At 38.1% G+C, this 12,303-nt stretch overlaps 1 protein-coding gene across 9 annotated transcripts in view; it reads right to left on the reverse strand.

Moving 5' to 3' along the window:
* Nucleotides 1-12,303, reverse strand: part of NEO1 (neogenin 1) — a 260,875-nt gene that overhangs the window by 58,197 nt on the left and 190,375 nt on the right. For all 9 annotated transcript variants that reach the window (XM_070430757.1, XM_070430775.1, XM_070430727.1 and 6 more), the window contains exons 9-13: nt 11,820-11,974; nt 7,365-7,513; nt 6,458-6,596; nt 2,988-3,037; nt 1,887-2,034 (exon numbers count right to left, since the gene is read on the reverse strand). In XM_070430757.1, the coding sequence (XP_070286858.1) occupies nt 1,887-2,034; nt 2,988-3,037; nt 6,458-6,596; nt 7,365-7,513; nt 11,820-11,974 (641 nt within the window). The remainder of the gene's footprint in view (nt 1-1,886; nt 2,035-2,987; nt 3,038-6,457; nt 6,597-7,364; nt 7,514-11,819; nt 11,975-12,303) is intronic.

The following is a 12,303-nucleotide window of genomic DNA, read 5'->3' on the forward strand; positions in this document are numbered from 1 at the left end:
AACAGAATGAGAAGCAAAATGGCTGGGCCCAAGTCACTTTACCTCCCTGCCTACATGAACCAGAAAGAGCCAGAGTGACTATACATGTACTTACAACTATTTTTAAAAATATATATTTTATTGATTTTTTACAGAGAGGAAGGGAGAGGGAGAGGGATAGAGAGCTAGAAACATCAACGAGAGAGAAACATCGATCAGCTGCCTCCTGCACACTCCCTACTGGGTATGTGCCCGCAACCAAAGTACATGCCCTTGACCAGAATCGAACCTGGGACCCTTGAGTCTGCAGGCCGACGCTCTATCCACTGAGCCAAACCGGTCAGGGCAACTTACAACTATTAACAGACAACAATCTGGTCTCCTAGCAAACATGGCTCAACTGAGGTTCTGAAAGAATTCAACCGATCAGATTACTATGCCTTTGGGGAGAGTCAGAATGTAAGAGAGTGACTTAGCCAGTGAGTGAGAGTGCATAAAAGCATGTGCAAGGGAGACCCACATGTAAATTGGTTAAGAGTTCCTCTCCCCCAAAGTAACCAACAGAGTTCACAGACTAAAACTAAGGTACACAAATCATATTATGGCTGACTACGTTAAGTGCTATACGTGGTACAAAAAGAAGAAACAACAATTACTTCTGGCTAAAACTTAATCATGTTGGTTATTGTTCAATACATGATCCTGGTGATCCATATTATTCTCTAATATTTATCAAGCTTCAAGGTAATGTTTCAAGAGAGCAAAGATCTCCATTTTTGTTCACCATTATATGCCCAGTGCTAGCCCACACTAATAAAAACTCAATAAGGTCTGTTAAACAGATGAACCAATCTAAATATGATTTTAAAATGCAAGAATTTTCTTGATGAAGAAAAACCTAGCCCTAGCCGGTTTGGCTCAGAACATCAGCCGGCAGACTGAAAGGTCCCGTGTTCGATTCCGGTCAAGGGCACGTACCTTGGTTGTAGGTTCAATCCCTGGCCTTGGTCGGGGCATGTGCAGGAGGCAAGCAATTGATGTGTCTTTCTCACATCGATGTTTCTCTCCCCTCCCTTCCACTCTCTCTAAAAAATCAATGGAAAAATATCCTCAAGTGAGGATTAACAAAAAACAACAAAAAAAAGAAAAATCGATTTTTACCATGAAAATGGTATTTTCCTTATACATCAAATGTTGAATTGAAAAAAAATGAATAGTCCCCTCATGGGCAAGGACTGTACTCTATTTTTATGTTATTGGCAACAAGAACAATGCCTGGTATACAGTAAATATCTGCTATTAAATATTCAAAGTAAAACCCTACAGATGGAAACTGTTACTTAACTGTATCTGGAGTAAAATCAGAAACTGACTTTTAAGAACATCTGTGAGGAATTTTACAGTAATGTTCCTTTAGTGAGATTTCTCAGCAGCACTCACGGCAGCCATGTTTACTTTCTGCAGAAAGGAGAAGACTGACTCCATGGAGACAAACATTTACCTTCTATTTTGAAAGGAGTCAGTCTCATCTATGAGATGAGGGGTAAGGAGAAAAGCTTGCTGGATTACTAGAGTACACTTTCACTTTCTGTACACTCTGCTAACAACTAGACTGTGCAGACTCTTTGTTTACATAGCTTTGTTTTAACTTTTTTTCAGATTATAAAAAAACTACATATATCATAAAGCATACAGAAAAACACAAGGAAATAAAACTAAAATATAATCTCATTCAGAAATGGCAGAATGTGTAAGAGTGTTTTCAATTAATTTTTATCAAATATTTACAAATCCTTTTGAACCATTTTAACTTTGTACAAGACAACAGCTCCAAGCAGTAATCAGAGAAGCTCAGTGTCTAAGGCAGATATATCTCCCGACTTTTGCCTATGTGCAGAGGAACTCACCTTCAATCAGCTGAGACAGCTGGGTCCCAGGCACCAACGTCTCAGTGACATCACTCTTTCGGGAGGCCTTTCTGTAGCGAATCTTGTAGCCAGTAATCTGGCCATTTTGTGTGGCTAGAGGAGGTGGCTGCCAGTGAATCATAATACTCTAGAAAGGATAAGTTTATGGGGAAAAGACCAAATATGTCAAAATCTTGGTCCTAACTATTTTATGCATTATCCCAAATTCTGTGCAAAGAGAAGGAACATAAAGCCAGTAGGGTGATTAGAGTTTTACTAAGTTACTTAATAATCACTCAAAAATACTTATTAATTTAACTCCCCTCCCCCCCATGACCAAAGTGGGGTATTATATTTGTTGGCATATACTCTGGGCCTTTGATCTCCTGGGTGTTTTGCCAGATTGAAGACGAAAGTCTCAAAAAAGTTTTCAGAAGAAAACATAAGGTCAGAGACTCATGAATTAGGCAGTAAACTATTGTTAGGTGTAAGGTTCTCTTCCCATCTCAATTGTGGAACAGCTGAACTTAGATAATTTCTGTCTAAAACTCTTGCAAAAGGGGATAATTAATTAGCAGCTAGTTGTTTTTTAAGGAAAAGGAGTCCAATAGTACTTTTTGAAAGGACTGAACATGTCAGAAGTCTATGTAGCCCAGGGCTCTGGGCCTTCCGAGAGGTGTACATGCCATAAGTGTACAGTGAATGTGACTCAGAGAGATGGTTTCAGCATCTGCAACCATCAGAAATATTCACACTGGGCTCATCTCACAGGACTAAGGAACTATGGTATCATAAACGACTTCCTTCCTTCTACCTAATCACCAAGGTTCTGGGCTGTTAAGATCTAGATTGTAATAATTTACATGATAGCAATATATTTGCAGAAAGGCTGAAATAATTTTGGTATCAAAGAAAGGCAGTAAAGTTAAACAGAATAAACTGAAGTTGGTTTCTAAACCCAGCTTTACTGGCAAGTATAATATCTAGGTCACCTTATTTCCTGATAATGATTGTTTTGATATAGGATCTCCCTCTCTATAAGCCCTTCTGAGTTTTAATAATATACCAGTAAAAATGAACAACGACAATAAAAAGTTTTACCTTTGAATTTCTTACTTCTAAGGACAGATTCTGAGGAGCAGCACTGGGAACTGGACAGGCAAAAAAAAAAAAAAAGTTTTGTTTTTTTTTATCACCCATCATTTGACTCTTCTTGGCTGGGCTTTACACAAATGCACATCTCAAACACTGACTATGCAACCTGAAGGTCAAAATGCAGCTGTCAGTGCCCTTGTGTTGATAGTAGTATGTGGATAAGGTGTGGTCATGTTTGATTCATTTAAAAAAATGAAACGCCTTCATATACATACACCCATACCCAAGTCAGATTGTGCTTTTGGGAAGTCAGGTAATTATTTCGAGAATGTGACTGACTAAACTTTTCTAGACCTCAGATACATTCTGAACCTTCAACATATTCTTTTGATCATTCTTGGTGATAGCATAGCTTTATTTTGGGGAAGAACCACAAATCTTCTGGAAACAAGTCTAACGAATATGGAAAGTAAATGAAGTGGGTAATGTCATTATGAGTCCAAAATGGGACAGACATAAATCAGTGAGCTTGGCTTTCTAGTGAAGTTCCAAAACTGGTTTTGAAGGCCGTTCTTAAGTAAAACAGAGATATTTAGGAAATGACAGCTTCAGTAAGGTGACCACCTGGCTTCCCAAGATAACTGTATAGCAGAAACACTCATTTAGATGTGAAAAGTTTGACTGTTGCTTAAACAAATTGCTGCACAACTTTAGTTCCTCACATATTAGAACATAAGACAGGGGTATCTCAAAGTTTATGGTCCACACACCCTCCGGCATTCCCCTTTGTAGTAACTAAAACAAGCAAAGAGAATTCAAGTAATCCTATTGGATTTCCTCTCTGCACACAAAATGATGACTTTAGATCTTCTCTCCTAATCCATCTATGGAATCTTCTCTCGCCCTTTCTCTGACATTTGGTGACCAGGTATATAACTCAGTGCCCATTGTGCTATAGGCTTCTGGAGGACAGAGACTATTCTTGCTCAATATTGTATCTTGTACAAAGTGCATCAGGCCTCAACCCTCAAAGGGTCTCGTGTAGGACTTGGGCACCTGTGCTTGGAAAGAAGGCCATGAATGCTTCCAACCTCTCCCTGTTAAGAACTTCTGACTTAGCTACAGAGGTCCCCAAAGTAGTTGCTGTTGCAGTGTCATCTTCTTTTCTTTTTTCTTTTCTTTTCTTTTCTTCTTTTCTTCTCTTCTTTCTCTTCTCTTCTCTTCTCTTCTTCTCTTCTCTTTCCTCCCTCCCTCCCTCCCTTCCTTCCTTTCCTTTCTTTCTTTCTTTTCTTTTCTTTCTTTTCTTTCTTTCTTTCCTTCCTTCCTTCCTTCCTTCCTTCCTTCCTCCCTCCCTCCCTCCCTCCCTCCCTTCCTTCCTTCCTTCCTTCCTTCCTTCCTTCCTTCCTTCCTTCCTCCCTCCCTCCCTCCCTTCCTACCTCCCTCCCTCCCTTCCTTCCTTTCTTCTTTCTTTCTTCCTTTCTCTCTCTCTCTCTCTTTTCTTTCTTCTTCTCCTCCTCCATCATCATCATCATCATCATCATCATCATCATCATCATCACAGCTAAGATTTGCTGTGTGCTCTTACATGGCAGACTTAATCCTTACAACAATCCCACATAGGAGTTTCCATTATTATTCCCACTTTATAGATGAGGTTCAAATCTCTTGTCCACAGTATTTATTTCAGCTAATATTGGAACCAAAATTTGTCTTACTCCCAAGTGCTGCCCTTAAGCACCATGCTCAGACACATTAAGTTCCCTGACAGGCACTATAGTCGGCATGCCAACCCACTTAGTGCAGTTAAAATTGGCTCATGTGTAGATTTCAAAGCCCCCTCAACTTTTCCCCGTCTGGCTTATGTGGTTGGCTAACCAAACTATAGTTTGTATTTATTTTTACCAATTTACCTTGAAAAATATTAAGCACACTGAACACAATGGTAAGGATATGCCATACATATGAATGCCATATGTAGGATGTCCCCAAAAAATATATACATACTTTTAACCCATTATTAATTGCAGTGGGTTCAATCTGAAAAGAAAGGAACATCAGCTGAACTATCAGCTGTTAAAGTGTGTATACATTTTTTAGGACATTCTATATTCTTTTCCTGAATTCACCAATTGTTAATGTTCTGTCACATCTGCTCTAGTTTTCACTATATTTACACAAACATATTTATCTATCTACAGACTGTTGCTGAGTTATCTGAGAGATAGCTGCAGTCACATGAGACTTCACTCCTAAATACTACGGTATGTGCTCCTAAATTCAGACATTCTCCAACAAAACTATAATATAATGAGTACTTTTAGAAAATTTAATCTTAACACAAAATATTATCTAATATATCTAATAACATATCTAATACTTAATATTGCCTAATACTATACCTATTTAACATTAAGTAAATGTATCAAGAGTGCCCTTTATTGATTTATTTTTACTCCTAGATCCAGGAACTAGCAACAGATGATAACTATTTTATATAATTTCATGTGTCTTCTTTAATCTAGGTTCATGAATGAGTCCATAACCATTTTTTATCTTTCATGAAATTAATATTTTTTAAGAATCCAGGCAATTTTTTTTTCAGAATTTCCCCCAGTTTATGATCAGACTCAAGTGAGACATTTTTCACAGGGATACAGCATAGGGGAGACAGTCGTTGTGTCTTTCTCAATGTCTCCTATCAGGACACACATAATGTCAGTTGGCTCCATTATTGCTGATGTTATGTTTGACCATTTGCTTAAAGGAATAAAATTATAGCTTTTAAAACTTGCAAGTTTATATATAAGGGGTATATGCATATACATGCATTTTTTAGAAAAAGATATTTTTGCAACACATTGGATTTAGATGAGTTTCAGGAAACAATATATACACTTACTAAGTACAATAAACTGTTATTTTCTGTTCTATTCTAAAATATATATTTTTAAATACTGGTTCTTGACCTACTCAATCTCTTTAGCAAGCTGTAATTTGAAAAATACTGCTCTACATAATGGATATATATATAACTTAGCTTGGAAGTTCAGTGACAGGTGAGAAATGACATTATCCTAAAACACTGTGGGATTAAAAAGACCTATTTGGATTGCTAAATAGACCAAGGCTAGCCTTTTCACAGCCCTTAAATAGTCTGTGTTATGAATAAGCAATAATAGTTACTTATACAAAAGCCCCTACTAAAAATAAAAACACTGAGAAGTTATTTGGTTCTAGGCACTACCATGTTCTATGTCTCTCAATAAATCTTTCAGCAACCCAATGAAGTTGGTATTCTTTATATTTCACGTTAAAGAAACATATTCAGACATGTTGAGTGACTGGACCAAAGACACTATGAAAAACGGATACTGGGATTTGAACAGGATTTTCTTGACATCAAAGCCCATGATCTTACTACTATGTCACCAGGGCCCCCAAGCACAGTATTCTGTTCCAAAGGAAGAAAGACTCACCATCTGACAATGTTTGAACAGCAACATCTTGTGTGGAGACTCCAGGACCATGTTTATTGTAGGCCACCACTCGGAAACTATACTCTGTATATTTTTTCAACCCATTAATGGTATGGGAGTGACTTGAAACATCAACATCCTTGAATAAAATGAAAACAATTTACATATATACAACTCACACAAAAAGACATGTTACAAAAAAGAATGAACTATACTGATTTTTATCCTTTGTACAGAATATTATTTAACAGTCAAAGCAGATTAACCATAAAACCATAAACACTGGCAATTTACTGAGGAATATTGCTTGGTCTTGAGTAATCCTTGCTGGTAAAATCTACAGAATAAATCTTTGCACAAAGAAACAGAAACTGTCAACTTTCATTTCCTATCCTTTTTATTTTTTTCAAGTCTCAGATTTCTAGACTAGCAAGCATTAAGTTTTGGAAGTATAGTTCAACTCTACTATTGCAATCAATGGATTGAAAACTGGCTTCATATAATCACCCTGTATGGTATCAGATGGGTACTAGAACTTATCAGGGTTAACACTTCATCCTATAAAATAAAAGCCTAATATGCTAAGTGTCCGACCAGTCACTATGACGCACACTGACACCAGGGGGCAGACGCTCCAACCAGTAGGTTAGCTTGCTGCTGGGGTCCAGCTGTTCAGAACTGGGCAAGACGGGCCGGACACGCCCTGGAGCCCTCCTGCAACCCTTCCCCACCCGTGACCCTTCCCCAACCCCAATCACGTACCAGTGGGGTCCCTCGGCCTGGCCTGCGACCTCTCGCAATCTTATTTATATGAGATATATAAATGCCTAATCACTATATTGTACATCTGAAAATGTTTGTCAACTGTAATTTAAAAATAAATTTAAAAAATGGCTTTATCTTATACCTGTTCTTTGTCAGTCCCTTTTTCCATGTAGTACAATTTGTAATTCTGAATTTCCCCATTGCCAGACAATGGTGTTTCCCAGGTGACAGTGATGGAAGTAGGGGAAGTTGCATATGCTCGGATATTAGGTGCTGGGCCAGGGAGTTGAACTAGAAAGAAAATTTCAAGACAGCAAGATATAAATGAAATTTACTGCACCCCTCAATAACCATTTTCAGCAATCATAACTAGAGGCCCGATGCACGAAATTCGTGCAAAGGGTTTGGACCCTGCCTGTTGCGGCGGCTGCCTGTGCCTCACGGCTGCGGGCCTCTGCCTCAGCCCCTGCCTGCTGCAGCTTCTGCAGCTTCGTCCGGAAGGAAGGAAGCCCATTAGGACATCCGGTCTAATGAGCACATTATGTTTTTATTATTATAGATGGCCATGTTTTAAAAATAATAATAAAAAACACTAAGAAAACAACTGATTTTATTGGTTTCAGGATAATACATAATTAAACAAATTTACCTTTTTATGAATTAAATTAAAACCACATTTTATCTGTGAAAAATCTCAAATTTATTAAAAGGGAAAAAAGAACACTGCAGAATTCTTCCTTTGGATTACAAACTCCTAGTTTGGCAGTGGGATAGCAGCACATATAAAGCCACCATCACAAAACAAGAACCTCCCTTTACCAGTGGTGGGGATGCAGGGAGGGACAGAGTCTCTGCCCCAAAGAACTCCCAGTCTAGAGGGAAGTCAGATTTATAAACAGTTACCAATAATGTCATAGTACAATTAAGTAGCAAATGTAACAAAGAGAGCACACAACTCTGCTTTGGGTGGGTGTGGGTAAGAAAGGGAAAGACTGGTGACAACTTCTGGGGAGCAAGAAAAATGAGTAGTTTTATCAGGTACCAAGGGGAAAACTATTCCAGTAAATGGGGAATAACATGTGAGAAGGCAGTGTTAGGTGGTCAGGCTGCAACAGAGAGTAGATGTGGGAGAGAGAATGGAGAAAAGGATGACAAGAACCGGATTATGAAGGACCTTTAATGCCCTGCCATGGACTTTGGATTATCTCTTGTAGGTGTTAGATAATTACTGAAAAATTATGAGCAGAAACATGACATTACTGGATCAGATATATGTTTAGAAAGGACATGTAAGCACGCACATGGGAGAAAAACGGTTAAGGGAACAAGACTAGAGATAAAAGAGTAACTTTACAAATAGCTACCTTTTATTGAATGCTTGCAGTCAGTTTAGCACTGAGTGCTTTACATGTATTTAAATTACATCTATTTAATCTTTGGGCAACTCAAATGAGATGGATATGATTATCATCTGTATTCATAGACGAGGTTGAGAAGTTAAGAATGGTTCCAAGTGTTGGGAAGTTAGTGCGTGTTAGAACCAGGAATTGAGCACTTTCTGATTCTAAAACGGGCTCAAGAAGACCAGTTAGGAGATTAGTACAACCCTCTCCTTAGGACATATGTAACTCAGAGACACAATGAGTAGTCAGTTTCCTGACTGTCCAGCTCTAACTCCTACAACGTCTCACATACCTTTTTAAGACATTCTTTTTGTCTGACTGACAGGTCCCAGCCTCAGTTTATACACAAATCCTGGATGGCTGCCTATGCCTATACTTTGCTGGACACTATATTCGAAAACAAATTCTCTGGTGCTAGTGTTTCTGTAACAGACACCCATGAGATTTAAGGAAAGGGGGAAAAGGAACAAACTGGCTTTCTTAAATAATAGCACCACAGCTTAAGATTAGTTTTGCTACCCAAGTAGAGAAACCTGAATATGGTTATTCTGACAGTTATTTACTTTTTTAGTCATAAGTCTTGCTTTTCACTTCATGTTAAGAGCATATTTTGTGCAGCCTGACAAGTGGGATTTGTCACACTTCTGCTGATATGGAAAACTTTCCTCTAACTTATTTAAGGAGAAGGAAAAAAACAGTCCCCAAATTCCCATGAAATAATTTTCAATATATTCATTGGCTAACCTAAACATAGGCAAATATGATCCTAAAAAGTGTGCTACTAAATTCTTTCATTTCAGCTATACAATGGCATAATAAATGGAAAAAATTTAAGTTGGTTTGTGAAGCTAAATATGTAAAATATTTCCCAAGGGCTGACTCCACACAGCCCTTATACCTCCCACACAGGCTGATTACCTCCAGATGAAGTGCAAACTGCTCTCCACTAAAGCTTTCTCTTTTGTGAAAGCATGTAATAGTCACTCTCCATCTCTAAAACACCTTCACCAAAATCTGTTGCCCCTCCCATCTGTAGTCTTTTTTAACTACTTTCTTTTAACCAAACTCCTTGAACAAATGACTGTGATGCAAGCATATCACACTACTGTCCGATTACTTGTCTGTCTCTGGAACCAGACTGTAAGCTTCTTGTGGATTGAAGTCCAGCCTTTCTCAACTTCATATCTTGACTCATCTTTACATCAGTGACTGGCACATGATAGGCACTTAATAATCTACTGTCCCATACATCTTTTCTTTCATCTCTAAATTAACAATGACCCTTCAGGTCCAGTGGATCTCAACAGTTTCATCATTAGTTCTTAAATGACAATGAAAGCCACAGGTTCTTTCCCAAGGAAAATGTGACTTTGTACAGATACACAAATATTTTCATAAGGTTCACAGCCCCAGGGAACTCTTGCACTCAATTAAATCCAGTGACATTTTCCTTTATTTTCATCATGACGCACCTTACATGTGTAGTTTGATCCTACCTGGGGAATTTGGGTCATGCAGTTTTTCCCCCCAAGAATGCTTGCTCTAAGTCAAATGCTTCAAGGCCAACACTCATCTTTTCCTGGGAACCTGCCTTGATATACCTAACTTTACAGTAATTGTTCCTTGTTTTATATCCCCGTATCTCTCATAAATGACACCTGTACTTGAACGTTAGTGGAGGAAAACTGAGCTTGTAATAGACTATTCCAGCTCTTATCTGAACACAATAACTGTAAAATTCAACATCCTTTCCCTGTAATGAGAACACATTCTTTCCTTAAATCAACCTGCTGACTCTCTGAATGCCCTCTTGTTCTTGCCTGGGTTTGACTCCTGGTCTTCAAGCCCTATCACTGAAGTGATCAGTGGCCTCCCATCTTGACTGCTCGTTTTTAAGAGGAGACTTCCTATCCTGTGCCTCCTGCATCTCTACTACCTGTGTAGGACCTGGAATGGGGGTGCTCAATAAACACTGGATGAGGAAATGATCTGCTCCAGCATTAGGAAGTGACATTCCATAGCTTCTGGACTTGGCTTATTTCATCCATCAAACCAGGTAAAGTCTTTGAATTATTTCCATAGTTTCACTGCCAAATTCATTAAATCTGTTTAGTTTCCTGGTCTGTGGCTTCCACAAATGTTTTGCAACTAAGTTACTCATAGATGAAGTAAAATCTTTGTTACTGGAAGTTTGTTCACTTGAAAAACTAGTGCAGTTAAACAGTTAAAGAAAACTGGAGAAGGTTATGATGGAAAACAGTGGCTTGTGCTAAAAGAAGAAAACATGTGGAAGAAAGCCTCAGGGGAAAAGCATCCATTATGGTTTGATTGCTTCTTATAATTTCAGGGCTAGAGTTTACAATAAAAATTTAAGACATACAAGACATTTATAAAATAAATCAACCTGACTCTCATTTAAGTTGCAGAAAATCTTGAGAAATGTAATCGGAAGTAACAGTATCTAAAACAAAGACCACAGATCCAAAGTAAAGCCTTAAAAAGATTCCAAAGAGTGTAATATACAAAAGATCAGGACAATACAAGTGATAACAAATATTAAATACCTACTTCAGACACTGGGAAATATAAAGTTGACAAAGACTCTGTCTTTGCCATAAAATAAACGAGATATGGCCCTGGCCATTGTGACTCATTTGTTTGGATGTTGTCCTGTGCACTGAAAGGTTGCCAGCTCGATTTCCAGTCAGGGCACATGCCTGGGTTGTGGGCTCGATCCCCTATAGGGATTGTTCAGGAGGCAGCCAATTAATGTTTCTCTCTGGCATCAATGACTCTTTCTCTCTCCCTTTCCCTTCCTCTCTCTCTAAAAGTCAATAAAAAAATCTTAAAAAAAGAAAGATATATTCATAATCACAATTCAAGGAAGAAAGTAATACTGTATCTTAGAATTGTAAAGATACAATATCAGGATCAGAGGAAAGATTATAGTAGGCATTTGAGGTAGGTCTTAAAGAATCAGTAAAATTTGAGACTGTATCAGAATTACATTGTCTTACACTATTAGCTACTGTTTGATGTGAACTAATTTTATTTCTCCTAGCTAATTCATAAAATCCTTAAAGGCAAGGGACTGTTATCTTTTACACTCCTATGGTGTTCAAGGCTACACATAAGGTAGGTCTATTTGAAGGTCAGACCTACAAGTGGGGCTGACAGACAGGTGGGAGACTTACCCTCAGGCTGTGTTTCTACTCGAAGAGGAGCTGAACTCTCTCCAAAGCCATGCTTATTATGAGCCATCACTCTAAAGATGTACACAGTCGCTGGCATTAGATTTTGAATGGTTACCTGCATTTCTCCTGGGTGACTGGTATTCTCAACACGTTCCCTTTGGACAAAACAATTCGGAAAGAAACATTGATTAGAAATATTTCTAAAATGTGCAGTTTTATTTCTACTGCAATGCCTATAGATAGATACCATACCACATCAAAATATCATAAATTTAAGTCAAATTAACTCTCAAAGGAGGAAACTTTTTGGGATGGAACAGTGCACAGCAGAACAGGGAAACTTGCAAAGAGCAATATCATACATGTTTGATAACTAATTGATGTTCTTGTTTAAATATTGCTGATATTGCTGGTTATAATCACAACTTCTTTGCAGAGAAGACACAGACAAGGCCTTTTCAATGCCATTTCAAATAGGGCAGCT

Source organism: Myotis yumanensis, unplaced genomic scaffold, assembly GCF_028538775.1.
Source record: "Myotis yumanensis isolate MYYU_CA2020_CCGP unplaced genomic scaffold, mMyoYum1.0.hap1 SCAF_1, whole genome shotgun sequence".
Classification (NCBI taxonomy): domain Eukaryota; kingdom Metazoa; phylum Chordata; class Mammalia; order Chiroptera; family Vespertilionidae; genus Myotis; species Myotis yumanensis.